General features: G+C 58.4%; 10 protein-coding genes across 10 annotated transcripts; 4 read left to right on the forward strand and 6 right to left on the reverse strand.

Moving 5' to 3' along the window:
* Positions 1-966: 966 nt before the first annotated feature.
* BDZ90DRAFT_63033 (hypothetical protein) lies at positions 967-2,854 on the forward strand. Its single transcript, XM_025509737.1, has one exon. The coding sequence runs from the start codon at positions 1,143-1,145 to the stop codon at positions 2,757-2,759; it is 1,617 nt and encodes a 538-aa protein (XP_025360410.1). The 5' UTR covers positions 967-1,142; the 3' UTR covers positions 2,760-2,854.
* On the reverse strand, positions 2,835-13,100 carry BDZ90DRAFT_267720 (DUF1162-domain-containing protein; the record flags this gene model as incomplete). The annotated part of the gene is made up of 2 exons (XM_025508712.1): positions 2,835-12,915; positions 12,985-13,100. 2 exons carry the CDS (start codon positions 13,098-13,100, stop codon positions 2,910-2,912), a joined length of 10,122 nt encoding a protein of 3,373 aa, XP_025360411.1. The 3' UTR covers positions 2,835-2,909.
* Positions 13,101-13,551: 451 nt separating this feature from the next.
* BDZ90DRAFT_233817 (hypothetical protein) lies at positions 13,552-14,596 on the reverse strand. The gene is made up of 2 exons (XM_025506772.1): positions 13,773-14,596; positions 13,552-13,689 (listed from the first exon to the last, which is right to left on the reverse strand). Exon 1 carries the CDS (start codon positions 14,366-14,368, stop codon positions 13,904-13,906), a length of 465 nt encoding a protein of 154 aa, XP_025360412.1. The 5' UTR covers positions 14,369-14,596; the 3' UTR covers positions 13,552-13,689; positions 13,773-13,903.
* On the reverse strand, positions 14,433-15,353 carry BDZ90DRAFT_233818 (hypothetical protein; the record flags this gene model as incomplete). Its single annotated transcript, XM_025506773.1, has 3 exons — positions 14,809-15,353; positions 14,667-14,732; positions 14,433-14,595 (listed from the first exon to the last, which is right to left on the reverse strand). Coding segments are annotated over exons 1-3 (383 nt in total), but the record flags the coding sequence as incomplete, so codon positions are not given.
* A 105-nt stretch (positions 15,354-15,458) lies between these two features.
* On the forward strand, positions 15,459-16,808 carry BDZ90DRAFT_233819 (hypothetical protein). Its single transcript, XM_025506774.1, has one exon. It carries the CDS (start codon positions 15,578-15,580, stop codon positions 16,523-16,525), a length of 948 nt encoding a protein of 315 aa, XP_025360414.1. The 5' UTR covers positions 15,459-15,577; the 3' UTR covers positions 16,526-16,808.
* On the reverse strand, positions 16,592-17,521 carry BDZ90DRAFT_262005 (hypothetical protein; the record flags this gene model as incomplete). Its single annotated transcript, XM_025508432.1, has 1 exon — positions 16,592-17,521. The coding sequence occupies one exon, from the start codon at positions 17,519-17,521 to the stop codon at positions 16,592-16,594; it is 930 nt and encodes a 309-aa protein (XP_025360415.1).
* A 286-nt stretch (positions 17,522-17,807) lies between these two features.
* Positions 17,808-18,646, forward strand: BDZ90DRAFT_63093 (hypothetical protein). Its single transcript, XM_025509738.1, has one exon. It carries the CDS (start codon positions 18,094-18,096, stop codon positions 18,517-18,519), a length of 426 nt encoding a protein of 141 aa, XP_025360416.1. The 5' UTR covers positions 17,808-18,093; the 3' UTR covers positions 18,520-18,646.
* A 374-nt stretch (positions 18,647-19,020) lies between these two features.
* Positions 19,021-20,500, reverse strand: BDZ90DRAFT_233820 (alpha/beta-hydrolase). Its single transcript, XM_025506775.1, has one exon. It carries the CDS (start codon positions 20,397-20,399, stop codon positions 19,179-19,181), a length of 1,221 nt encoding a protein of 406 aa, XP_025360417.1. The 5' UTR covers positions 20,400-20,500; the 3' UTR covers positions 19,021-19,178.
* Positions 20,501-20,628: 128 nt separating this feature from the next.
* On the forward strand, positions 20,629-22,040 carry BDZ90DRAFT_233821 (hypothetical protein). The gene is made up of 2 exons (XM_025506776.1): positions 20,629-21,593; positions 21,666-22,040. The coding sequence occupies exons 1-2, from the start codon at positions 20,658-20,660 to the stop codon at positions 21,930-21,932; spliced, it is 1,203 nt and encodes a 400-aa protein (XP_025360418.1). The 5' UTR covers positions 20,629-20,657; the 3' UTR covers positions 21,933-22,040.
* Positions 22,041-22,109: 69 nt separating this feature from the next.
* On the reverse strand, positions 22,110-23,944 carry BDZ90DRAFT_233822 (TIP49-domain-containing protein). The gene is made up of 5 exons (XM_025506777.1): positions 23,913-23,944; positions 23,573-23,834; positions 23,280-23,485; positions 22,395-23,211; positions 22,110-22,310 (listed from the first exon to the last, which is right to left on the reverse strand). The coding sequence occupies exons 1-5, from the start codon at positions 23,913-23,915 to the stop codon at positions 22,123-22,125; spliced, it is 1,476 nt and encodes a 491-aa protein (XP_025360419.1). The 5' UTR covers positions 23,916-23,944; the 3' UTR covers positions 22,110-22,122.
* Between the last annotated feature and the right edge of the window lie 25 nt (positions 23,945-23,969).

The raw sequence follows: 23,969 nt of genomic DNA on the forward strand, positions 1-23,969 counted from the left end.
ATCGGGACGGGACCCAGGGCCAAGGGCCGGTTGTGGTCGACGAGTAGTAAAGGTGGCAAGGCGGTGGACAGCCAAGATAGCAACGGCGAAGATGATCACTCGCCTCTTGATGTCGCTGAGGGGCGTGTCCAGTTTCTTGCTGCTGAACTACTGACCTTGTCAAAATCAGCACTTGGGAAAGGGATCCGGAGGAGATGGTCAAGAGGATTCGTCGTCAAGGAGCGCGCTGAGCGGACCCTTTGCCCTTTGATGAGGCTACCGACGGCCGGCTAGCCCTCGACGTTGCTCTCTCGCCCAGCCCGCTCCCTCTGGTTTGCTGCCCGCTCACTTCGCCGTTCCGGCCGCGCCCCGTTGAGATGATGATGATTGGCTCGTCGATCTCGCCGCCCAAAAAATGCCAGGCCCGTGCACGGCCATCTTGCCCTTCGAGCCATCAATGCCGTAGCTCGAATTGAGTCTTCATCTCAGCTGCGGCGACGATGACTGTGCAGTGGTCCTTCAACTCCAGGCAAGCAGAACTCGCAGACTTCTCTGACTCAGACGATGGCGAGACGAGCACTAGCGTCGCCGCGACGAGCAGCGATAAGAGCGACGGGGCTACGCACGATGCTGTCCGCTCTTCACGAGGTTCTGAAGGAGACCGCAAATCTGACCATAAGTTGTGCTGCTTCTCCTTCAGGATCTTCTCGACGACTTGAATGTTGATGAAGGAGATGTCAACTTTGTCGAAAGCCCCTTGTAGGTCGAAGCAATGATCGTGCGATAGCGCCGCCCGCTCCTGACTGGTGCACCTGGCATGCTGTGCATTCCCTTCTGCCCGTAGCACCATTGCTCAGCGGCGAGCAGCGCAGAGAAAGCGTAGCAAGCAGGCAGCAAGAACATCAGAAAAGCCCAACGAGCAGCTGAATGGCCCTTCGGCAGCGCCATCTCTTTCATCGCCATCAGCATATAAGCAGCCAGCAAGACTAGGGGGATCGCTTGCGACTGTCTCTCCTGCATACACGAAGTCGACTTCGAGCTTGAGCTCACCAGCGTCAGATGGGACCAGCTCTGCTTCAATTTTAGCAAGCTCCTTGACTCCTCCGAGCTCCATCAATGATGCCAATCGAGCTCCTTTCTCTCAGAAAGGCCCAGTGCCGGCCATGCTCAATCAAAGACGCTCTCACAGGGAGCGACCAGGCCTCCTGCCCGCACGGGTAGCGGTCAACAGGCATGCGCAGCAGCCTGCTGCAGCTATCTCAGGCCAAACGACGCTCTGTTTTTCACAAAGACTGCCTCCTGTCGGCGAGCAAGCAGCTTTGACCGAGCTCAATACGGGCAGCTGGCAGAACCCCAGCTTCGACCAAAGTGCGTCCGTCCCTCAGCCCAGACCCTCCAATCCTGCCGCATCGTCCATTCAGCAGCAGCAGTATCAGCAGCAGCAGCAGTATCAGCAACTAGCTACCTCAGATGGCTTTGACGCCTTCTTCTGCGACGATGAGTCGCTACAGATTTGGAAGGACGTCGTCACACCGCCTGCCGAGGACTATAATTGCTCCAATTGTCAATCAGCTGGTGATCCCTACGTCGAGAGGGGACACAGGAGTGACAGCAAGGAAGCCCGTCGTGACAAGGAGCGGCAACAGCGCCAGTGGATGAGGCAGTCTGTACACACTGATGAGGTCCCAGACCACAATCCCGTCGTCAAAGCAGGTCACCACTTGCACCCTCCAATGGCCCCTGAGATGCGGCTCCGACCTCATCTGCCAGCTCCTCAAGCCTTGATACAGACTGACCTTCCGCCCAACGGCACAGCCGCCGGCGAGGTGGATGATGATGCGCCCTTTGCATTCGATGCGGATCGTCAAACGGCCATCGTTGTGCCCAGCAGCTCGTCGCCATACATTGTCAACGACCACGTATACGCCACGCCTGAGCAGCAGTCTCATCAAAGAGCGCGCTTCGCTTGCTCTTGGCAGTATCAGGCCGATCATCAAAGCTCAGAAACTTCCTCTCAGCATATTGCCTCAAGCATCAATACGCCTTACATCCATGGCCAGCGCTTCACCTTCTCCTCCTCGCCCATCCGATCCTGGCACGTCTACCAAAACTCCGGCTCCAACGTGCAGCCCAACTCGCACTCTTCACCTTCGGTCGGCGATGGGCGTCAGAAACTTTCACACTTCGCCTTCGGCGACAATGCATGCAGTGGGAACTCCTCCAGCTCAAGCGGGTACCATCTTCCCTCACTCGACCCATCCATCACCGCTTCTCGCAGCGTGAGGGGCAGTGCAAAGGGACGCAAGACCTACCCTCGCCTCTCTGCTGCCAATGGCTTCCGGCCAGAGCCAACTGAACATTCTCGTGCGCATCGTCGCCCTTCATCTGCCTTCAACGGCGGCAGCGTCCGTGCTGGCCTATCCGCTGCAGCGCGTCGAGCAACGGTGAAGCGATTCGATATCCCTTACTTGGGCTCGTCAAGCCTTTCTGCTCGAGCGCGACTTGCCACGGCCAACAGCGTGGCTACGGCTCACGAGATCTCGGATGACGAAGGGGAGGTCGGAACCACGAGAGGAAGAGCCTCTCAGATGTCCTCCTCGCCTCAGCAACACGAGCCAGGCAAGCATCGCTACACTCTCAAGAGGCTACACCCAGATGTGAACGTCGAGGTGCATGAGTGGGAAGAAGAAGAGGAGGAGGGAGAGGGTAGGGTGCAGGAGAAAAGAAAAAAGACACGCCTCACTTTGTTCAAGCCTTCTGCGCCACGGGAGGGGTTGTAAGCCGGCTATACATGTCGTGAGAGAGGACAACAGAGTCCAGTGAGAAGAAGAATGATTGAAAGTCGTAGCACAGAATACAAATCGCGACTGGCTGAACAAGACGTAGCACGTCCGCCTCCCAGCCCTACGCTTCCCCACCTCTCCATCCGCTCAGCGATGCGCCTGATTGTAGGCATTGACCACCTTCGAGATGTTCCTAAAGAGCCAATTCCTCAATCCGACATCCTCGATCCTCAACAGCGGTCCCTTGACCCCATTCCTCAACATGAGTGCGATCCCCTCCTGCTCCAGGCTAACACTCGAAAGCTCATTGAGCCCGACCTCCCACGCGCACTTGAGCTGCAACGTCTGCACGTAGAGGATCTTCGCCGTAGTGAGGATGACGACCTCATCACGATGTCCCATATCCGCGTGAGCGACGTAGTACTCCTTGAGGTACTTGCCCTCCTCGAGATTCTTCAGCCAGGCGAGGCCTAGAGCCTCGCGAGAGCTGTACGGTCGAACAATGAGGTCAGGTGCAACATAGCGGGGCAGTCTGACTCGGTCGATGTCGTTGCTCGAATCGAAGACGGTCGTCGTGTTGCGCACCCCTTCGCCCAAAGAGGCGGCAAGGTCGAAAGCGCCCACAGCGGGCTTGACGAGCAGGCCTACTCCTCCCTTGCCCAAGCCACGCAGGAAGCCGAGAGCACCGCCACGCTCTGCGCCCTCAATTGGACGAAGGGCCACTCCTTCGACTGCGGAGGTGAGCGAGGTGAAGAAGCTGCTTGCACCGGCCGTCACGCCTGTCAGGGCATGGCGCGGCTTGTTGCGGAAACGGGCCATTCGGCGACGAGCTTCGAAGTCGCGATCGAGCGAGGCGGCGGCTAGACCGCTGCCTACAGACGAGGTGAGGCGGGAGATGGAGTCAGAGACACCGTAGACCGTCTTGCGGACGAAAGACCCGGCGCCGCGCGCGATGCTGAGTCCAAGCTCGCGGTTGCCATGCAGGACCAGCCCCTCGATGGGTGAGTAAAGCAGGTCAGACACTCCGCTGCCAATCCCGGAGATGAGGCCCAGCGGGTTGCCCAGCACATCGATGGCGCCGACGAGCTTGTAGACTTGGCCCACCGCACTCGAGACGTAGTGGGCTTGCAGGCGCGCAAGGAGCTCTTCAGGAGACAGGCGCGCATTCTCGATCGCGATGGCCGACAAGCGGATGGGCGCTTGGTTGAGGTTGCCCACGGCCGAGGTCACCGCTCCAACGAGGAAGGCGAGTGGGGAGCGGGATTGCGCGACTTGCTCCTCAGCGCTTCGCTCGTTTCGATCCGACATGAGGAAGGAAATGGTGAGGAACAATGGCTGCAGGAGAAGGAGCTCTAGATAGATCTCCTCGCGGACCGTCTCGACATGCTGTGGGTCAGGAATCGCCTCTGGGCTGTCTGTGTAGTCTCCCTCTGCCTCTGCAGGCAGACCGCGCTCGAAGGCCTTGCTGAAGTCGAGGAGAGCCATGAGCCATTCGAGCTCGATCTCGATCTGGATCTCTTGCAGCAGGACGGAGGCATACTTGAGGTGGCGCACGCCGTGCGTCTGATCTTTGCTCTCCACCACCGCCACCTGCAGCGTAGGCAAAGTCTCAAGGGCCGTCCTGTCTTTCGGCAAGTTGGCAGGGTACAAGCTGATCGGGAAAAGGGCGCCCCAAAGCTGGTTGTCGATTTGCATCCACTTGATCGTTAGGCCGTAAGAGCGCGTCGCTTGTGACTCGTTGTAGCGCACGTCGACGTCGGAGAAGCTCACGTAGGCGATCTCTTGCACGCGGCGGTCCATGAGGGAGATGCCTACGCCGGACAGAGTGACGCTGAACGACGACAGGATGTCCGTGTCTACATCGACGGACTCGAAGCCGATCTCAGTATTTGATCGACTGCTCATCGTATCAGAGCGCGAGTTCTGACGCTTGATCTTAAAGTTGGACAAGGCCTCCGAGTAATTGGAGAGGACAATCGTTTGCGTGGGGCCGTCGGCTCGCACATCAATGGAGACGACGCGATTGCCTCTACCGTCAGCCGAGGGGAAGCGGAAGGGCAGCTGGCTGCCGATCTCGAGCGGATTGACGTTGCGTTCTCGTCCATTTGCGACGAGCTTGATGAGCTTGCTCTTGTGGGATGGTTGATCCCATGCGAATTTCATCTTCGAGCGAGGCTTGAGCTCGTAGCGCTTGCCCACTTGCTGATCCTGGTCCTTGCCGCCGGTCACGCCACGATCGTCGCTACCTCTGCCGCTCGAGCTGGCATCAGCGACGACGTTGGCGGTGCCACCGCCAGTCTGGCTGCGATCCGTGGCTTGCATGAAGGTGATGGTGAAGTCGCTCTCATTGCGCAGCATGAATGGCCACGGGCCTTTCTCGTAGCTGAGCGTGATGAAGACTGTCGGACCTTCGGGCAAGACTTCGACCTTGACCAGCTGCTGATGCTGACCAGCTTTGGCGATGCGCAAGTGAACATGACCCACGTCTTCGATGTTGAAGGGTGCCGTCCACTTGTTGTTGATGCCGGGCCATGCGAGCGTCATCTGCTTGGTAGCACCTACGCGCAAGAAGTGCAAAGGCAAGCGAGTGCCAGCCTCTGATGTGACAAAGTCTGCTGCGCCTGCCTCACGCAAGTTGATAGGCTCATCGAGATGGTTGCGCACGATGTAGCGCGGACGAAGCTTGACGACTTTGGAGAGCTTGAACTTGCCGAGCCCATCAGCGACGGTCAGACCGAGGTGAATCTCCTCGTTCTTCGACGCTGATGGAAGGACAACTTCCATTTCGGATCCAATAGCTTCGAAGGATAGCGGCCTCGACCAGCCCGAGTCTCCAACACGCAGCAGCATACGGTTGCGCCTGTCATTGGAGCTGTGCGAGAAGATGAAGGGCACTGGCTCCTTGCGAATCGCCGTCGTTCCAGAAGCGCTGCTCTCCTGTCCAGCGACGAGCTTGGCAGATCCGAGCCAAGACTTGGTCTTGAGCGAGAAAGGCAAGCCTGTCTGGTTGATGAAGATGTATGGCGAGTAAATCGACACCTTGAACGCCCCGCCACTGTCCGGGTACATGTGGTAGAAGAGACGCAAATTGAGCTTCAGATTGTCCGCATCGGCTAGCGTGAGGTCCTTCTCGATGGGGAAGTCATCAGGATTGTCCGTCGAGATGATGGCGAACTCGCTGGGCGAGAAGACGGATGACTGGACGTCTACGCTCAGCAGAAGGAGGTGAGACAGCTCTACGACGTGAATGGGTGAGACGCCGCCCTTGCGCAAGAAGCTGGACCAGTTGTGGTTCATGTTCTTGTCAAAGATGCGGTACTGAACGTCGTAAGGGAGAAGATTTTCGACCTCGACTGGCGGGCGAAGACGCAGCGTTACCTTGGGATACTGCCTCGTCAGCGGGTCTTGACGGTCGAAAAGCGAGTAGCACTGGAAGCGGAAGGGAGCTTCATTGGCCTCGTTGGCCTTGCAGGCGATGGAGCGAGTCGACCGCTTGATGAGATCCTGCCAGCCGAAGCTCTCGGTCGACCAGTCGTATTCGAAGCCGGGGTCGGGGCGCAGCTTGATTCTACTGTGAAAGGCGGCCTCGATGGGCACAGGGCAGTCTTGGCCTGGCGCTATCTTGCGAATGTTGCTCGAGTCAGCCTTGCCCTCGGCGTCGAGTATCATCATCTCCACGGGCACCATAGTCCTGTTCTCGATCTTGAAGGCCGACCTGAACGTGATCACCTTGACATTGTCCTTCAGTCGGACATCACAGACGACGCGGTGTGCGACCTTGTCGATCTTGGGGCGAAGATTGTGGTACGTCTCGCCTTCTCGGTCGACGGAAAGATGCTTGAGCCTCTCCCACGGCATGCCCTCAAAGGCGACCGAGAGACGGTTTCCGCCGCCCTCAGCGATGTTCTCTCTCATCGACTTCCAGTCGTCGAACGACCACGGCATTTCCGCGCCATCATCGAGCGTCTGCCCCGCTGCTTTGACCTTACGGTCGTCGTGCTCAGCCCACAGTCGCAAGGGGTAGCCCGTCTCGTTACGGATCTGGAATGGCGCTTTGTGCTGTGTCCTAGATGAGCTGGACGTGGACGCAAGCTGCGGATCCTGGCTGAGCATGTCCATGCTGGTGAGCGCCGTCTCGATGAGCGTCGTCGTCACGTTGACCTCCATGCGGCGCTTCGACGAGATGGTCATGTGGGTGCTCGGCGGCGACAGCGAGTTGCGCATGGCCACGTCGACGACCCACGGCTCAATGAGCGGCTCCCAGTGGGAGCGCGACAGGTTGTAGTAGTTGAGGAAAGCACCGAGCGTCGTGTTGAACTGCATGTCGCCCGTCCAGTCGTTGACATTGACAGTGAACTTCTCGACGGTGAGGTCGAGGAGGGGCAGTGTGTGCACATCGCCAATCAGAATGACCTGTACGCCAGCGACGTCGGCCTTGAGGACCTCCTTTGAGATGATCAGCTCAGCCTCATAGCTACGTTGCGCCTCCTCTTCTGCATCCTTCATACTCTTGCCTCCGCCCGTCTTGGCCACCGACGAGGCAGACGATTGGCCTGCGGTGCTCTGCCTCTGATGCTGTGAAGGACGTCGGGATTCGGCAGCATCCTTAACGGATGACCCCGCCGTATCCGCGCTCGCCATTGACATTTGACGTCGCGTCGTCGGTCCAACAGCAGACTTTGACGTAGCTGCTGCGGCCGAGTCGTCTGATGATTTGGCTGAGAGTTCGATAGCCTTGTTGACGACAGATGACAGCAGGAAGACGTCGCCGGGCGAGACGCGGAGCACCAGGGGGTCCACATGAACCTCGATGCTCGTCGTTTGCCTTGTCGCAGATGAGCGCGTGTCCATCGACAGGGCGAGATTGAAATTGTCCAGCAGGCGTAGTGACGAGTCCTTTGGCCTGTTCATGCGCGTGACGAACATGCCCATCTGGTCGACGTTCATTGCCAGGATGCCCTGCTGCGAGACGAGGATCTGCTTGATTGAGAGGACGATCACCTCTGAGTCGCTCTTCTCGGGAGAGGCGAGGAGCAGAACCGACGGGTCGACAATATTGACTCGGAAGGAGATGCTTCCGGCTTGCTCTGCGGGGGCGTCGCCTGTCTGGCCGCCCTGCGAGGCTGACTGCCCACCTGTGCCTTGGGCTGCCACTGCAGTCGAGGCCGAACGACTGCCAGGCTTCGAGGTCGCTGCTCCAGTCTTTGCGACTGACTGAGCATCCGTCGCTGCCGCCTGATCAGCCTGCTCCACAGCATTGAAGGGCGCCATGGCGAACTCGAGCAGCGCAAAGAGAGGATCCAGCGAGAAGATGATCTTTGGAGAGTCGACGGTGACGAGCGCCAGAGCCGAACGATCCGAAGGGTCGCCAGACATGGTAAATGAGACCATGAGCTGGTGCCCGACATGTCTTGAAGCCGGAATGATCTCTCTGAACTTGGTGTCCTTGTCCGGCCTCGTGTCCGACACGGTAAACGACTTCAGCGCAAGCTCTGCCTCCAAGCTCGAGTCTGACAGCATCTTGAGCTTGGCTTCAGTATTGCTTAGCGTGAAGCGCGCCAAGCTAGCCTTGTACAGGCTCTCTTGCACCGTCGCCGCCTCAGAGAAGATCTCGAGATTGATGGTTCGCACGCTGAAGAGGAGGTCGAGCGTAGTGTTGAGGAGCTTCGTCTCGCCATTGGCCTGGTGGGAGACACTGCCCAGCTCAGGCAGCATGTCCGGGCCAGAGCGCTCCGTGCGAGTCGTTGCAGCTTCGCCGCCCTTGTTCGGACTTTGGCTGCCGTCCTTCCTCGGCGACGGCGAAGCACTGGCGGACGGAACGGCCTCGAGTGTTTGCTGATCAATATCGTCCGTGTCGCCCGTCTCGAAGGCAAAGGCGCGCGGCACGCTCTGCAACAGCTCCATGATGAAACAGTACTGCGCTTGAGTCATTTTGATCTGCACGTCCGACATGCGAGCGAGGATCTGCATCTCCGGCTCCGTCGACTCGTTGCTGTGGTCGACGTGCTGCTCTTGCGTCACGTCGACGGAGATGTTGACATCATCAATCATCTGGATGTGGTTGTTCTGACCGTTGCGCTGTAGCCGCGAGGCCAAGCGGATATGCCGCAGTCCCGCTTCTATCTTGGTCACGACGTGCCCATCGTCCTTCGGTGGGAAAGTATTGTGTGCGTAGATCTCTCCCAAGTTGGCCACGACCACATCCGTCGACGTTGTATTGCGGGGTAAAACCACGACGGGCGACTGGACGATGACGTCGTAGTGCATCTTGCTGACCTGCTGCTGTAGCTGCGTTGCCTGAGCCGTAGCGGCCTGCGTGGCAGCGTCGTAAACCTCCTTCATGCGGGCGAACTTGGAGAAGAAGGTGAGGAGGTCTCGGATCAGGTCCTCGAGGAAGGTGATGCGCAACGAGCCGCTGCGCAGCCAGATCGACGAGTCGTAACCGGGATAGGCGGCGTGGTCATTAGGGTCGAAGGTCTCGTAGGAGAAGTCGGCCAGCTCGTCGCCCTCAATGGAAAGCAGTTTCTTGAACTCGCCAGAGGCCGTGTCTCGCTGCGAATTGTCGAGGATGAGCAACGAGCCAAGTCGAGCGGCAACGCGCAAAGTAGCGCCTCTCAAAAAGACGGCGACGTCGGCCGTGGAGAGCGTCAACGTGGCGAGCAGGGCGCCATCGTTGTTGAGACGAAGGACGACCGATGTGAGCTTGACACGCACTCGCAGCTTCTCCTTGCGAGGCTCAGCAGGGGCAGCGGCAGCTGCACGTTTGGCCACTTCGCCTCCCTCGTCACCCTGGCCATCCGCGTCGGCGGGCGGCTGCTGCGGCGGCGCCGGATCTGATGGCACAAAGGTCGTCATGATCCAGTCGTAGACGGCAAGGATAGACACGCGCGTGAGCATGATGTTGATCGTGCTGAGCTCGACGTTGATCGACTGATCGATCCCCTCGTATACGCTCATGAATTCCGGGCTGTCCGGCTGCACGCGTACGTACTTGACGCTTACGAGATCCTTCTGCGGGGTCGAGACACCCGAAGACGAGGACTCGACGGACGCATTCTGACCCTCCTTCGCTGCACCAGGCTGGTTCTGCCCCTCTTTCACCTGCTTTGAAGTGATCAAATACTTGAACGCCGGCCCGTGATCGACTATCTTGTCCTCAAGCTCCAATGAGCGCAGCCCGACGTCGACGTTGAGCTGGTAGGGCAGGACGGCCAGCCCGAGGTAGAAGCCTTCGAAGTTGGCCTCGACTAGCAATCGATCGGGCTTGGAGGGGTCGGTGTTCGACTTGAAGATGGAGCCTTGCAGCGAGTCGACGACGAATTGGAGCTCGAACGTCTTCTGGTGAGCATTGATGCGGTCCGCCGTGGCGTCCTGTGCGTCCTCAAATGTGTCGTCATCGTCGTCCTCCACCACTACATCGTCATCGCCGCGCATCTGGCTCGCTATCCTCGAGCGTCGCTGCTTATTGAGGTCGAGAGCATCGCCGACGTCGCTCGGAACGCGAGAGGAGCGACGCTTTCGCAGCGTAGGCGAGGGTGGGGCGTCTGCTGATCGTGACTTTGAGCCGTCACGCTTGTGGCGTCGCGACTGATCTTCCTCCGGGATCTCGCTCAGCATCGATGTCTCTCCCGCCTGCTGCGGTTGCTTCTCTGGAACCTCGCTGATCTTCGCTGCGCCAGTTTCGTCCTCGTCGTCAAACGACGGAATAGCAACATCGACGATAGCCATCAGTTGATGGTACTTGCGATCGCTGAAATTGACACGAAGTGTAGGCAGGTGTCCTGTCAGCTTGACCTTGGTGAGGTTGGGCGCCGAGGGGAGAATCGAGTTGTGGATCGTAAAGTCGATGTTGATGCGCTCGAGGAGATGCAGATTGTGATCCATCGGCGTCGAGCCCTCCAGACTTTGCAGACACGACTCGAGGTCGTTGCCCATGACCAACTGCGCGGCCTCGAGCTTGACGAAGAAGCGGTCATACATGAGCTCCTCGAGCTGGCGGTAGTCCTCCGGAGTGTACTGTTTGCTCTGCTTGGAGCGAACCGTGTCCAGTGCTTCTTGCGGTGCCATGACTGAGCGCACGCCGATGTGGCCCGCGTCAAGAACAACGTGCTGACACTTCTTGAGCGTCACATCTTGAGGCACGATGATGATCGGTGCAGCGACGTCAAGTGCCACATCGATGGTCTTGTGGTTCTCGAGCGCATTCTCGAGTCCAGCTCTAGTCTCTTTGCGGATCCCCTCGAGCGTCTCGCTTGCCACATCGATGAGAGCACCAATGAGCTCGAGCTCGCTCTCTGGCGGCTTGAAGAAGCGCACGATTGACTCGACGTAACCGCGGTGATATATGATCTCCATAGATCGCATCTTGACCGTGAGTGCATTGTCTGCGCGCTTGTCTAGCGGCTTGTTCTCGAATCGCAGGAAGAAGAAGGGATTTTCTGGGTCGCTCTCTTGGCCGACTTGCTTCTCAATCTCGCGAATGTCGTCCTCGTTGGAGTTTTGGCGATTGGGAACGTTCGTCTCGTCCTCTTTGACTCGGACTATCTGTGGATAGAGCGAGTTGGGTGTGGTGCCGTCGTAGACGCGCAGACCTCCGAGAGATAACGCTGCCTCGAGATTGTCCACGCGCTGGACAACGTCGGCTTGCAGGGTGTCAAAGACGAGAGCAACGATGTCCGAGTCGCGTGAATGATCGCGCAGGGCGAATGATCCCGTCTGCAGCTTCGTCGAGAGGCGTAGCTTCATGGCATCGCCCGGCGCATCGACGGCCTCGGTGACGGCTTGTGACCCCATCGACTCGTCCCACTCGATGGCCTCGTACAGCTCCTTGCGCTGCTCCTCGTTGAGGACGCCGCTGTTCTGCTGCTGCGAAGACGACGATGAGCTGCCCCAGATCCAGCTCATCCATCCCCCGCCTCCGCCGCCGCCAGACTGCGTCGAGTCACTGCTGTGACCGCCATTATGCTCAATCTCATCGCGCTTCTTTGCCGCACGCTCCTTGCGCATCTCGTTGCGGGCGATGGAACGATAGAAGCGGATGTCTCGGTACGAGAGTCGTCGCTCCAGGTCACGCAGCTGATCATTGTCGTCGCTCGTAGTAGGCTGGACCGCAGCCTGCTTCTGATTCTGCTTCTGCTGCTGCTCGTCCTTCTTCTTGAAGAGGGCAACGTACGCTCGACGATCATCTCTGCGTTGCTTGAAGTAGTCCCAAGTCCAGACGCGATGCTTCTCGTGCACTTCGTTGACGATGGCACGCCCAGCAAAACGGAAGAGAGCTCGTGGGCGGTTCTCTTCGAGCTCCTTGGCTTCTGGTCTGAAGCGACGGTATTGAGCTTGGCGCGTGTAGAAGTGGAAGAGATCTGCGACCGAGATGACGTCACGATACTGTTCGTCATCGAAGGCAAAACCGAGCTCGTCGAACAGCAGCTGTGCGTCCATCTTGGCAATCTCTGGTGTCATCTTCCGTCTGACAATGAGTCGCCCTGCGCCAGAGACTGGCTTGAGGATGTACTGATGTGAGGGACTCTGTCCTTCCTTTGGAATGAGCTCATCGAAGCGTTGCTTTGATTCTGCGACGTCTGAAAGGCCTGACAAAGAGATGGAGTCCGTGTCCCAATACAACGAGAGGGATTCGAGGCGGGCAAGCTTGTGAATGCCCTCGGCGCTGTTCTGGATGAAGGTAGGGTTCCAGTTGGCGTCCGTTGAGACTGCTGAGAATTCTGAGAGGGTGAAACCGGCCGCGAAGGGGTGCTCGGGATTTGACAAACTGTCCTCGTAGCGTACGTGGATGTTGCGGACAGTGATCTGCAAGTTGTCGACAATCTTGGTGACGAGGGATGAGGTGAAGCTCTCATTCTTCTGTGCCTCCTCTGCGCTCATCCCTACAGACGCTTGCGAGTCCCTCCCCAAAAGCTCAGCATTTGCCAGCTTCTCCTGCTTGGCTGCCTGCGCCCTTTCTTCCTCCTCTTCCTCGTCGACTTCGACCGAGGCATTCTTGGGTGCTGCAAGAAGGTGGACATTCTCGACGAGGACTCGGACAGGCTTTCCCTTGAGATTTGACCAAGGGATGGAGAGGGTCAGAGCGCCCAAGTATCCCTCTTTGACGTCGATTGGCAAACGAAACTTGTCGAGGGCCGACGTCTTGAGGCGGAGACTGGGCGATTGGGGGCTCAAGGATCAGCCTGCGATGGCGAAGGTGTTTGCGCTCGCCTGCCGGACTCACTTTCTAAGCTTGACATCTCCGGACCAGATACCGACGTTGAGTTGACTAGTGTTGAGTCCATCGACGTATGATGCGAGGAAGCGGTTAAGGACCGAGGCCAGTACGCCTTCAAGCATGGCGGCGTTGGCGGGTCAGCCCGCGATGGGCTCCTAAGTCGAGTCGAGGGAGGCGCACGCAAGTCAAGGCGAAGGTCCAAGTGAAAAAGGGGTATCGATGGGCAATGGTCCACGCAAGGTGATGATGACGTAGCAGTTGGTTGGGCACGACACGACACGACGCAGCAACGATGGAAGAGAGGATTCAAGGTTGAGGAGCAAAAGCAGGAGCGAGGAGTGGAGTCGGTCGAGGCCTCGTCTCGCTCTCCCTCTTCAGCCACCGCCGCCCCGACAAGCGTCCGTGCGGAGAGACCCTGAACACGCGCCGAAGCACAACGCACAAAGAAGCTCAACTCAGCACTCTTGGGTCACGCGCCGCCATTGATCAAGACGACAACGACGAGGAGGGCAATAAATAGTCATTAAGACATGGAAGAACAGGTCGTCGAGGCGTGTCGCCGACGGAGGCAGAGCCAGAGCTGCTGTCCAAGGCAGCTTGGGTCGCAATCAGTCTCAGATGAAGACGTAATTGCCCTCGAAGGTGCCCTGATCGAGGTTTTCAAACTGCTTGAACAGGGCAGGGCTAAGGTTGAGGGCACCATTCTGGGCGCTGCGGAGGCCAGATGTTGAGAGATCAAGTGTGGTGATCAGCAAGCTGGCAGATCATCTACTTCCCATCGCCAGGCCACCCACCCCAGGTCAACAACCATGCCGACGCGAACGCGACCGTTGGGGGCGGTGATCTTGACCTTCGTACCGCTGACAGCGACCACAGGGCAGCGAGCAGCACCAGTCACCATCGAGAGACATCGCTGTGGTAGTGCTCACCAGGTTCCCTTCCCGAATTTGGTATCGACGCCCAACGTGTTCTTGCTGTTCAAGCTCTTGTCGTGTCGCTGCCCACAGGCGGTAATACCCGTCGAGAAGTCAGCATAGGCCACACGCTTGTTGTATTGCACACCGAAGGGGATGCCTCGGCTCTCGAGACTGGTGGGAGTGGGAGCGGACACCGAGGGTTGAGCCATCAAGCAGAGGATGAGCAGCATGCCGATGAAGGCGACAAGGTGGGAGGAGCGAAGGGAGAGCATGGCAGGCAGTAGCTGTGGTGAAGGAGGAAGAGGAGGCTCAACTTTCAAGATGAATGATGTACCCTCGAAGCCCTGACAGAACAGAGCGTCATGAACGGCTAACGACGACCGAATAGAAGAAGCGGGCCGCTCGCAACGCAAAAGCAGATCGATTTGGCTACGGTAGCCCGCGTGACGGTAGACCAGCGCCGTGTCCACCATTATGCCGGCGAAGGCAAATTGCCGGACGCCTCACGGTGCTACACAGGCGTGCTCGAGTCAAAACGTTTGGGATTGCATTGCAAGCAGGCGGTGGCAACACGCCACGAACGGCGCCTCCGCCGACTCTCAACTAGTCAAGCTTGTAGTCACCCTGGAAGACACCCTGGTCCAGGTTGTAGAACTGCGAGAACATGCTTGGGCTGATATTGAGGTTACCATTCTCGGCGCTATCGGTCAGAAGCAGGCTTGACAGGTCAGCAGGCTGATGGTCGTCATTACTGATCTGGAGCACACTCACCCGAGGTCGACGACAATCCCTGAGTGGACCTGGCCGTTAGGCGCCGTGATGGTGACGGAGCGGCCGCTACAAATCACGCAAAGTAGGAGGGGTCAGCACCATAGGACTGACAGTTGGTGTCAAAACCCCAGCCTGGACTCACCACGCCTCAACGCCGAACCCGGTATCGACTCCAATAGAGTTCTGCTCGTTCAGGCTTGAGTCGTAGCTCTGGCCGCAGGCGGTGACACCGGTTGAGAAATCAGTGTACGAGATCGTCTTGTCGGTCACCGTGCCGGAGGGGACGTCGCGGCGGACCAGGGGGCTGGCAGAAGCAGCCAAAGCGCCGGCGAGTAGGGCGAGGTAGAGAGAGCGGGTGGTGAACATGGTGAGAGAGGCAAGGATGGTTGACTGTTAGGCTTTGATGAGTTGAGAGGGAGCTGGAATTGTCGACGAGATGGCTTCTTATAGAACTCATCGTGTCCAATCCTTCGACTCTGGCCCCAAGGTCGCCGTGACTCCGGAATCAAGTCGTCCTGAGCTCGCGTCGCCTAGTTTTGACAGCGTGCACTGCCTCGTCTATCCATCTCACTCAAAACTGACTGCTTGCGATGGTTAGCTCGAGCCGCTGAAGGTTTATCAGTACCCTTGTGCACGTCGGGCCCGTGACGAAGCGATGAGGTGTTGTAGCTTCGGCTCACGTTGGCGCCGACGTCGCAGATCCGCCGTCGAGAGGATCCGCGAGCCGACCCAGGTTCGTCTCACCCAATTCTCTGTCCGTCCGTGTCGGTCCGTCGATGCTTGCCTCCGCTCCACTCGACCAAAGCCAACCTTACAACTACACACTTCGCAGCACAGCAACTCCTGACTAGCCTCTTTTCCCAGCTCTCGAAACCCCTTCTCGGCTCATCGAACCAGCCTGCACGACCATCATGTTCCACCCAACCCGCGGCGGCACCCGTGGAGGGCAAGCCGAATTCTCTTGGGAGGCCGTCAAAGCGGACAAGGATCGTGAGGCCTACCTAGGCGCTTCTGTTCACGCTCCTCAGGGGCGATGGCAGAAGGGAAGGGATGTGAATTGGTACAACAAGGAGAAGAGCAGTATTGGCGGAGAGGATGAAAGGGAGAAGAGGAGGGAAGAGTTGAGGGAGATCAAGAGGAGGGAAGAGGAGGAGATGCTGCGCAGATTGGGACAGGGTGGGGGAAGGTTGCCCCCCTCAATGACTGGAGGCTCGTCTAATGGGGAGCCAAAGGTGGGAGACAACCTCCTCGGAGGATCGAGGAACGGTACTGGCCCACTTGCATCAGGCAGCTCAACAGGCGCGAATCGCGCTCACCTTGATCCATCAAAGGCGAGGAGGTGGGGTGGTGGGGAGGATGCCGGAAGTGCAGCATCAAGAGGGGCAGGTGACGAGGATGACAGTGATGGCGCCACCTCGGGACTGACAAAGGAGGATAAGGCCTTCGCTCGTAAGCTGGCGCACAAGGAGGCAAAGAACGCTAGACATGAGGAGAGGGAGAGGATTAGGGAGGAGAGGAGACGAAGGAGGGAGAGGGAGGGGGATTGGCACAGGGATGATGAGCGTGCGGACGAGAGGGACAAAGATAGGAGGAGGCGGGCTTCAAGCTCCCGTAGCCACGATGATTCGCCACGTAGGCGCAGTCAACCTCATCACGAGAGGAAGGAGAGGGGAAGCAGGCGTCGATACGATGAGGACGATGGACGTTACCGGTCAGATGCGCGACATCGTAGCCTCAGCCGCAGCCACTCGCCCGACAGGAGGCGAAGGTATGATCGCAACGAGGACGGCAGAAGAGAGCAACACAGCAGGCGCAGAGACGAGCGATCCATCCGGCCGCGAGACGATCGCTCGCCGTAAGCATACTACCCTTCACAATCAATCGACATGTGGCTTAACATCATCCTATTCACATCAGCGTCAACATCATGCCCCTGCTGTCTTTCCCTTATTCTTCTTCCTCCTACTCTTTTTCTGCTTCTTCGACCCGGTCGCCGTCGTTGAACCCGTCCCTCTGTCCTCCTCGAGGTCATCTCCACGATCCTGATCAGCAAAAGATTCGTCGAGCAAGCTTGCCTCCAAAGAAGCATCGTCTTCTTCATCCTTGAAGCTCTTCGGCTTCCTGAAACCCTCATTCCCTTCTGCCGCAGCCTTCTTTGCCTTCTTGCTCCCCTTGTCCTGCTTAGCCTTCTTATCCCTCATGGTGACAGGGCCAGAGTGCCGGCTACTGCTCGTGTCTTGATCAAAGGCGGGCTCCAGTCCATCTTCATCATCACGTTTGCGTCGCTTGCCTGCAGAGGAGGAAGAGGCTCCCGATGCACGAGGTCCTCGTCCTCCTCTGCTCCGGCCCTGCTGCTGCTCTGAGTTCTCCTCGTCGTCTTCCTGCTCCGGATCCTCTTCCCCCTGGAAGCGCCCAAATTTCCTTCTCGCTGTGCCTGTTTGTCCTACGGATGACTTGGAAGCTCCACCGCTGCTGCTGCTGCCGCTGCTGGACGAGAGAAGCCACGAGTCCCATCCCTGTGCGTGCTGATCCTCGTCTAGAATGGCTGCTGCTCTGGACGTCGAAGGGGCGAAAGACCAGTGCTCCTCGTTGCCATCTATCGACGTCGCAATCGCGGGTGTGGCAGCCGTCGAAGCCTTGACTGCCTCTTCGTCTGGCTTGGCCTCCTTCGAAGACGGTGCATTTCCCTTGCTCTCGACGGGTCGCTCGTCCTCATCCTGTCTGGACTGCTGCTGGACAGCTGCCGCGCGTTGCATGAACTTCAAGCCCTGTACCTTGCCGCTCAGCGATGTAACATGAGCCGGACGAGCATTTCCGCTGAACGAGGCGGGGGAGCTTGTCGAAGATGGGGCCATCAGTGTAGTGTGGGAGGGAAGGTAAGTGAGATGGGTCGAGGCGGAGGCGGAGGCGGAGGACAATTTCAAGAGCGCATATCATACGGAAGGAGCCACGCGTGTCGAGTGTGAGGCGGACTGAGGGTCAAGCCTGCAGCTAAACCCCCAAGCTGCGATCTTGGCGTGCTCAGCATCAAGACATCAAGCCTCAATGTCCTCGGCTCAGCCAGCCCAACAGCAGCAGTACGGCACACGCAACGTCTTTGTGAGCTCCCCATCGCGCCCTTCCCAGCTCTGACCATCCTCTGACCCCTCCACCTGCCCTCCGCACTACGCAGTACCTTCGCCTCTCCCCTCGCATCGTCCTCTCCTCCACCCTCTATCTCGACGCCCGCCATGTCCCCTGGCTAAACGCCCATCCTTCCATCTTCCACTCTGCCCTCGGCGAGCTCCGAGATCGTCTCGTCAAGAAGCTGGAGAGGGAGGCCAAGGTCATCACCAAGCACGGCCTGGGTAGCTCTCGAGGAGGTGGGCGAGGAGGCAAGAGGGGAGAAGCGCTAGGTGGAGGCTGGACGAAGCGTCTCTGGGGTGAAATGAGCGGCAATGAGCAGGTCGATGTGGTTAGGAAGGGCGACTTTCATCTTGCCTTTTTCTTCAAGAAGATGAATGCAGCGCACGGGGTGTTGTTGAAGGAGGTGGAGAAGACTTTTCCGAAGCAGAAAGCTACGACGAGCAGCGGCAGCAGCAGCAGCAGCAAGAGAAGACGTACTGAGGATCCAGGGGTCGTGCGATTGGAAGAGGAAGAAGAAGGCGCGGGCGGGATTGAGGTCAAACCTGATCCTGAGGATGAGGAGGCAAATGGACTAGGCGGCCTCCCTGCTCCTGGGCAAGGACTGGACAGCGATAACGATGAAGAAGACGACGAAGGCTTCACTATGCATCCCGGAGCCATGTACGAGGACGAGGACACAAAGCCCAAGTTCAAGCTCAAGGTACGATACAATGGATTCCAGATGTAAGTCAAAGATCACCGCGAGCAAAGCTACTCTCTCCCATCAAGGCTGACCCATCTCTCGCCAGCTTCCCCAAATCCCTCACCTTGGTTCTCGAGCCCTCACCCTCTGCTCGTGCGCGCTCACCGCACCTCTTCGCTACCCAAGCAAGCCAAGAGCGACGACAACTTTCTGCCACTCCGGCAATGATGAGCGCCACACGTCGACAAGGCGCAAGCAATGGCAGAGGCCAGAGTATCAGAGATGGATCCACCATGAGGGATGGTAGTGCAGCAAGGGGCACGCCATTATTCCGAGGTAGTGCGACACCCAGTGATGCTGGCGATGAGCAGGAGGAGCCGACGGCGATGGCAGGACCGTCTTCCCTCTCAGGGGCGGCGAAGGGTACCACGATGGCTCCGCCGCCTGTGCCGCAACGGGCGAGGAGAGCGGCGGGTGAGGCAAGGGAGGATGAAGAGGCAGAGCAAGCGCAAGAAGCTGCTGCTGAGCGGGATGGTGATGGCTATTCGCTGGCTGAGCAGATGCTTCTTTCCCAAGATGACGTGAGCCACTTCGTAGTCAATGAGCGGGCGGCAGATGAGGGTGATTGACGGCGCGATGCCTACCAATGTACATGTATCATATCCAAGGTATACGACGGCGATAGCGTGGCTTCGTGTGCCAGCCTACAGCTTTCCCCCGTCTCCCCTCCTCGCATTTCTCACGCCCTCCGTTTCGATCGTCTCCATCTCCTCATCCACCACATCAGCTGGGCCGGCTCCCCCCGCCCCACCGCGCTTCCTCACACCAGCAGCCGCTCCACCACTTGCAGACGCAGTGCTCGAGGCCCAGTCATCGCCATACTCTCCCTCCTCATCTCCAGACTCCATCATTTCCTGTAATGCCTCCTTCTCCCCGCGCGTTGCCGGCACTCCCCCCGGGTTCGCCCCTGGCCCACTCATCGTCTTCTCGTTGAACCCACCGGCAATCGCCTCCCGTGATAGGTCAGTCTCGTGTCCAAGGTGGCGATGTAGGAAGGAGGCGAGGGCGGGCCAATAGCCTCTTGCCATGCAAGTATCATTGTGCGTTCCCTTTGGGAAGAGGAGCCACTCCCTCCCTGCTTGAGAGCGCTTAGTCGCCACCTCCCAGAGCTCTCTCATCTGCGAAGGCGGAACAAGCTCATCTTGCCCGCCCGACAGGAAAAGGACCTTGATCTTTGGATCTACTCGAGCGAGAGTCTGATCGCTTTGCCATACTTCGCGGCAGAGGAAAGAAAAGAACCTGGCTGGTGGGAGAACGGTTGGGATTAGGGCCGGGATGGAAGTGAAGGTATTTTCCAGTACCAAGGCTGCGATGCCAGTTGAAGAAGCATTGCGAGCAGCCGTAGCTATTGCGACTGCTCCACCCAGCGACTGGCCGTACAGCACCAATTTAGCCTGCGTGGCAGCGTTTCGCTTTCGCACCCAGTCGAGGACAACTTGCGCATCGATTTGGATCCCTTTCTCGCTCGCTGTCCCACTCGAGAGGCCATAACCCCTGTAGGAGAACATGACTACATCGCAACCTATCTTCTTGAACAGCATAGCCGCAATCGGTAGCCTGTGGGCGATATTGCCAGCATTCGCCTGGAACATCATGACGACTACCCGGCTCCTCTTGTTAGGGCGAGAGATGAACCAGGCATGTAGTTGCTCCCCATCTGGAGTGGGGAGGAGCTCTTCTTCGAATGGAAGCTGGTACGCATCAGGACGTGTGCGATCCTCTCTTGAGCCGGGCGGTAGGTTGGAGGGGTAGATGAGTTTTCCCTGGTAGGTGTAGAGGAGGGTGCCGAGTGTGGAGATGGTGAGGACCGAGAGGAGGGAGAAGAGGCGGAAGAGGGTGGACAGAGTGGGGAGGTACGAGGGCATTGTGGGCCGGATGCGAGTCTGCTGTACGCTGAAGGGAATAGAGGGGAACAAGGGAAAGAAGGGCGCCTCTGTGTCGTCGTCTGAGGTTGTGGTAGGGCGCAAAGGGGAAAAGGGCATTCCATCAAAGTGGCCCATGCGCCATCTTCAACCCCGCCGCTCGCGTGGCCTGACAAAATTGAATTGGCCTTGAGCGGAGGCGAGGCGAAAGTCAAGCTCTTCTTTCCGTTTGCCTCTTCTCCACCACCTCGCACGCACAGCATGGCGTCCACCTCTGCCTTTCAGGTGGTCACGCCAACAGCTTCCTCGTCCAAGGCTTCGACCTCGACACGCCCAGCCTCCTACCATGTCCACCTGTCTGGGCACAGCGACCCGCGTCTAGAAGACGACGACGAAGAAACTGGCGGCGAGTACGGCGATGACTACACCTCATCGCGCACTCTCGCCACCCCCGGCCAACCGCTGGGATCCCTCACAACCTACATGCGCGGGCATGGCACACATCTGGTCGCCCCTCCTACATCCTCATCGCAACAAGCAGCAGCAGCAGCAGCAGCGACAATCTCCTCCTCCCTTGCCGGGCGAGTCCTCCTAACCAATCGTCTCCTCTCCCTCTCCCCTCTCTCTCATCGTTACACCCCCGAGACGGGTGATCTCCTCCTCGGAAGAGTCAAGTCTGTCCTCCCTGGTGCGCGCAAATGGAAGATCGACATCTCCTCCAGCTCGGGATCCGCTTCGCTTGCATTATCCGCCATCAACTTGCCAGGAGGAGTGCAAAGAAGGAAACTCGCCTCCGACGAGTTACAGATGCGTACCTTCCTCCGCGAAGGGGATTTGCTAGTCGCAGAAGTGCAAGGAGTCTTTGCTGATGGCGGTGTAGGTTTGCATACTCGCTCTTTGCGATATGGCAAGCTGAGGAATGGCCGGCTGGTGCGCGTGCCAGTGGGGTTGGTCAGGAGGGGGCGTAGTCATTTCATCAAGCTTGTGAGACCCGGCGGTGAAGGAGGCGAGGTGGAGATGATTCTTGGCCTCAATGGATGGATTTGGCTGAGCGCTGTCGGTGCGAGAGAGGGGACCCCAGCGGGCGCTCAGTCCGCGGGTGAGGGAGAGGAAAACGGTGATGAGGCGACTGGTATGGGGGGCAGAGGAGTAGGAAGAGATGTAGATGCGTCAGGCACGTATAGTGACGAGCTCAAGGTGGGTGAAGCGATGCAGCGACTGGCTCAACATACAAGCCGCTGACAAAAGCTCTCCTCTTCGCGAACGCAGCTCCCACCGGCCTCCCTTCTGGACGACCTTGCGCTGCTCTCCTCCCTCCTCTCCCTGCTAGGCGACGCATACCTTCCCATATCAGACGCTTCTGTCCAGCTCGCATGGGACGTAGCTGTGCAGCAGCAGGCAAAGAAGGCAGAGAGGTCGTCTTCGCAACAGCAAAGATTGTTGGCGGCCATCCAGGCCGAGTTCAGGGCAAAGGGTATCCTGGGTGGCAGCGGTGCGAGAGGACAGGATGAGGATGGTGATGTTAGGATGGACTGACGTGAGAGGGGGGCTATGTACTTGTAGTGCGAGGAGCGAAGCAATGAACCATCGGTAGACACGAGCCAGCGAAAGACGTGCTTCGTCCACGAATGAGGAGCAAGAAAGTGCAAAGACTTGGTCTGCGATTTTGGCGTTGAATTGATGACACTCTCTCCTCTGGCACTCCGTTCACCACCCCCTTCTTCCTCTATTGCGCCAAGACACCCTCCATTGGCACGCCTGCTGCCCCATTTGTCGCTGCGGCCTGCGCTGCCGCCGCTGGCTCAACAGGAAGGCCGTCCGGCGCCACGTCCGGGTTGAAGTCCTCATCTGCCATGAACTCCTTTGCGTGCGCCGTCAAGTACTCGACGGAGCGCTTCTCATCGAGGAAGAGGCCTGTGTGCGTGCGAGACGGGAGAGAGAATATCAGGATATTTGCTCACTGCTCTGCTCATCTTCGCAGACCCCATGGCAACTCACCATACACCCTCCTGACGTCTGGCACCTCGACCTTTTGTCCCTTTCTCCTCCTGCAGGCCAATCCACTAGTCGTGATCAGGTTGATCGCGTACCTCAAGCTCGTCTCGGCACCAATGCGCGTCAGAACGCTGAGGGCCTCAGCGCTGAGTTCCACATCCTCCTCTTGGGCGCGAAGCTGAAGAATGGCGCCAATCTCCTCCTCTGCGTACTTTGTCGTGGCGACGATGAGAGCGCGATCCAGAAGGTCGATGGGAATGCCATGTGGTGACCTGAAGCGAGTGCCACGGATGCGCGCAAGGCCCCTGTTGCTAGCCATTACGACAAGCGGCGCCATCTCTCCCTCCAGTGCTCGGTTGAGGAAGCTGAAGCATTCGACATCCAGCATGTGCACCTCATCAATGAACAGGACACCCGGTACTACGGTCGCCTTGCCCTCCTCCTTCCACTCCTCGACCTTGCCATCAATCTGCGCCCTCAACTCAGGCTTGATCTCTCCCGTATCGCCCGCGAAAAGGGCAAGGAAGCCCTGCGTCCGCGAATTGATGACATCGATCTCGTGCAGCGTCACGGTATGCGTGACAGTTCGACGATGCTGCAGCTCTCCCTCGGGGCAGGCGACGAACTTGGTGTCCGGCCCGCCGGCATCATAGTCACGGGCGCGGGTGTAGGATCGACCGATCTTGGAGATGCGACCAGAGGACTTGTCGATTGAAACTACATCGCCTGCGGTGATCTTCTCTTTGGAGAGGGTGTCGATCATCTTGCTGCCGAGGTCATAGATTGTCTCCATGTCTGTGGTTTTGAGGGTAAGCTTGCCCTGCGAGCGTGACGCAAGGGAGATCAGTATATCTGCTTGGTTCAAGCTGGACAGAGTGCGCTACTCACCGTCTTGGTCGCTCCTGTCAGACTACGGTCCACGATGATCTCCACCACCTCTCCCTCCAGCACCTCGGCCTCCTCCTTGATCCGCACGCCAATGGCCTTTCGGAAAGCTTGCGTGAGGGCTTCTGTCTTGGACATTTCGAGGGAAAAGACTTCGGATGAGGACAGCATCACGAAGGGCACGTCTGGGCCTAGCGATTGGGACATTGCTGTGAGCAATAAATGAGAGTCAGAGAATGGTGCATGTCAGTCAAGACTCCAAAGTCGAGCCTATCTTGGTACTGGCGCGCGCTCACCCATCCCAATGGCCGTCTTGCCGGAGCTGGGCGGGCCTGCCATCAAGATGGCCCTTCCGGCAATCCTGGCGCTCTTGACCATCTCGACTACCAGACCTGCCGCCCTGCGAGCACTCTTCTGTCCTATGAGACCCTGAGCGGGCCCAGAGAGGGGCTGGAGGTGCTCATCGAGGCCTAGTCCACGGATGTGAGAGTGGGCGCCGATTCGTTCGAGGGTTTGGATGGATGACGAGGAAGCGCCCGCTGTGGTTTGGATGTTGGCCTGGTGAGGCGCCAAAAGGAAGGGCAGGGAGAAGTGAGTCAGTGACAAGCCTCAGAGGGAAGCACTCGGCCTACTCACCATCTTGGGCGAGGTTGATGGTGAGGAAGCGGAGGAAGGAATGGAATGCGATTCGTC

Source organism: Jaminaea rosea (assembly GCF_003144245.1).
Source record: "Jaminaea rosea strain MCA 5214 unplaced genomic scaffold BDZ90scaffold_13, whole genome shotgun sequence".
Classification (NCBI taxonomy): domain Eukaryota; kingdom Fungi; phylum Basidiomycota; class Exobasidiomycetes; order Microstromatales; genus Jaminaea; species Jaminaea rosea.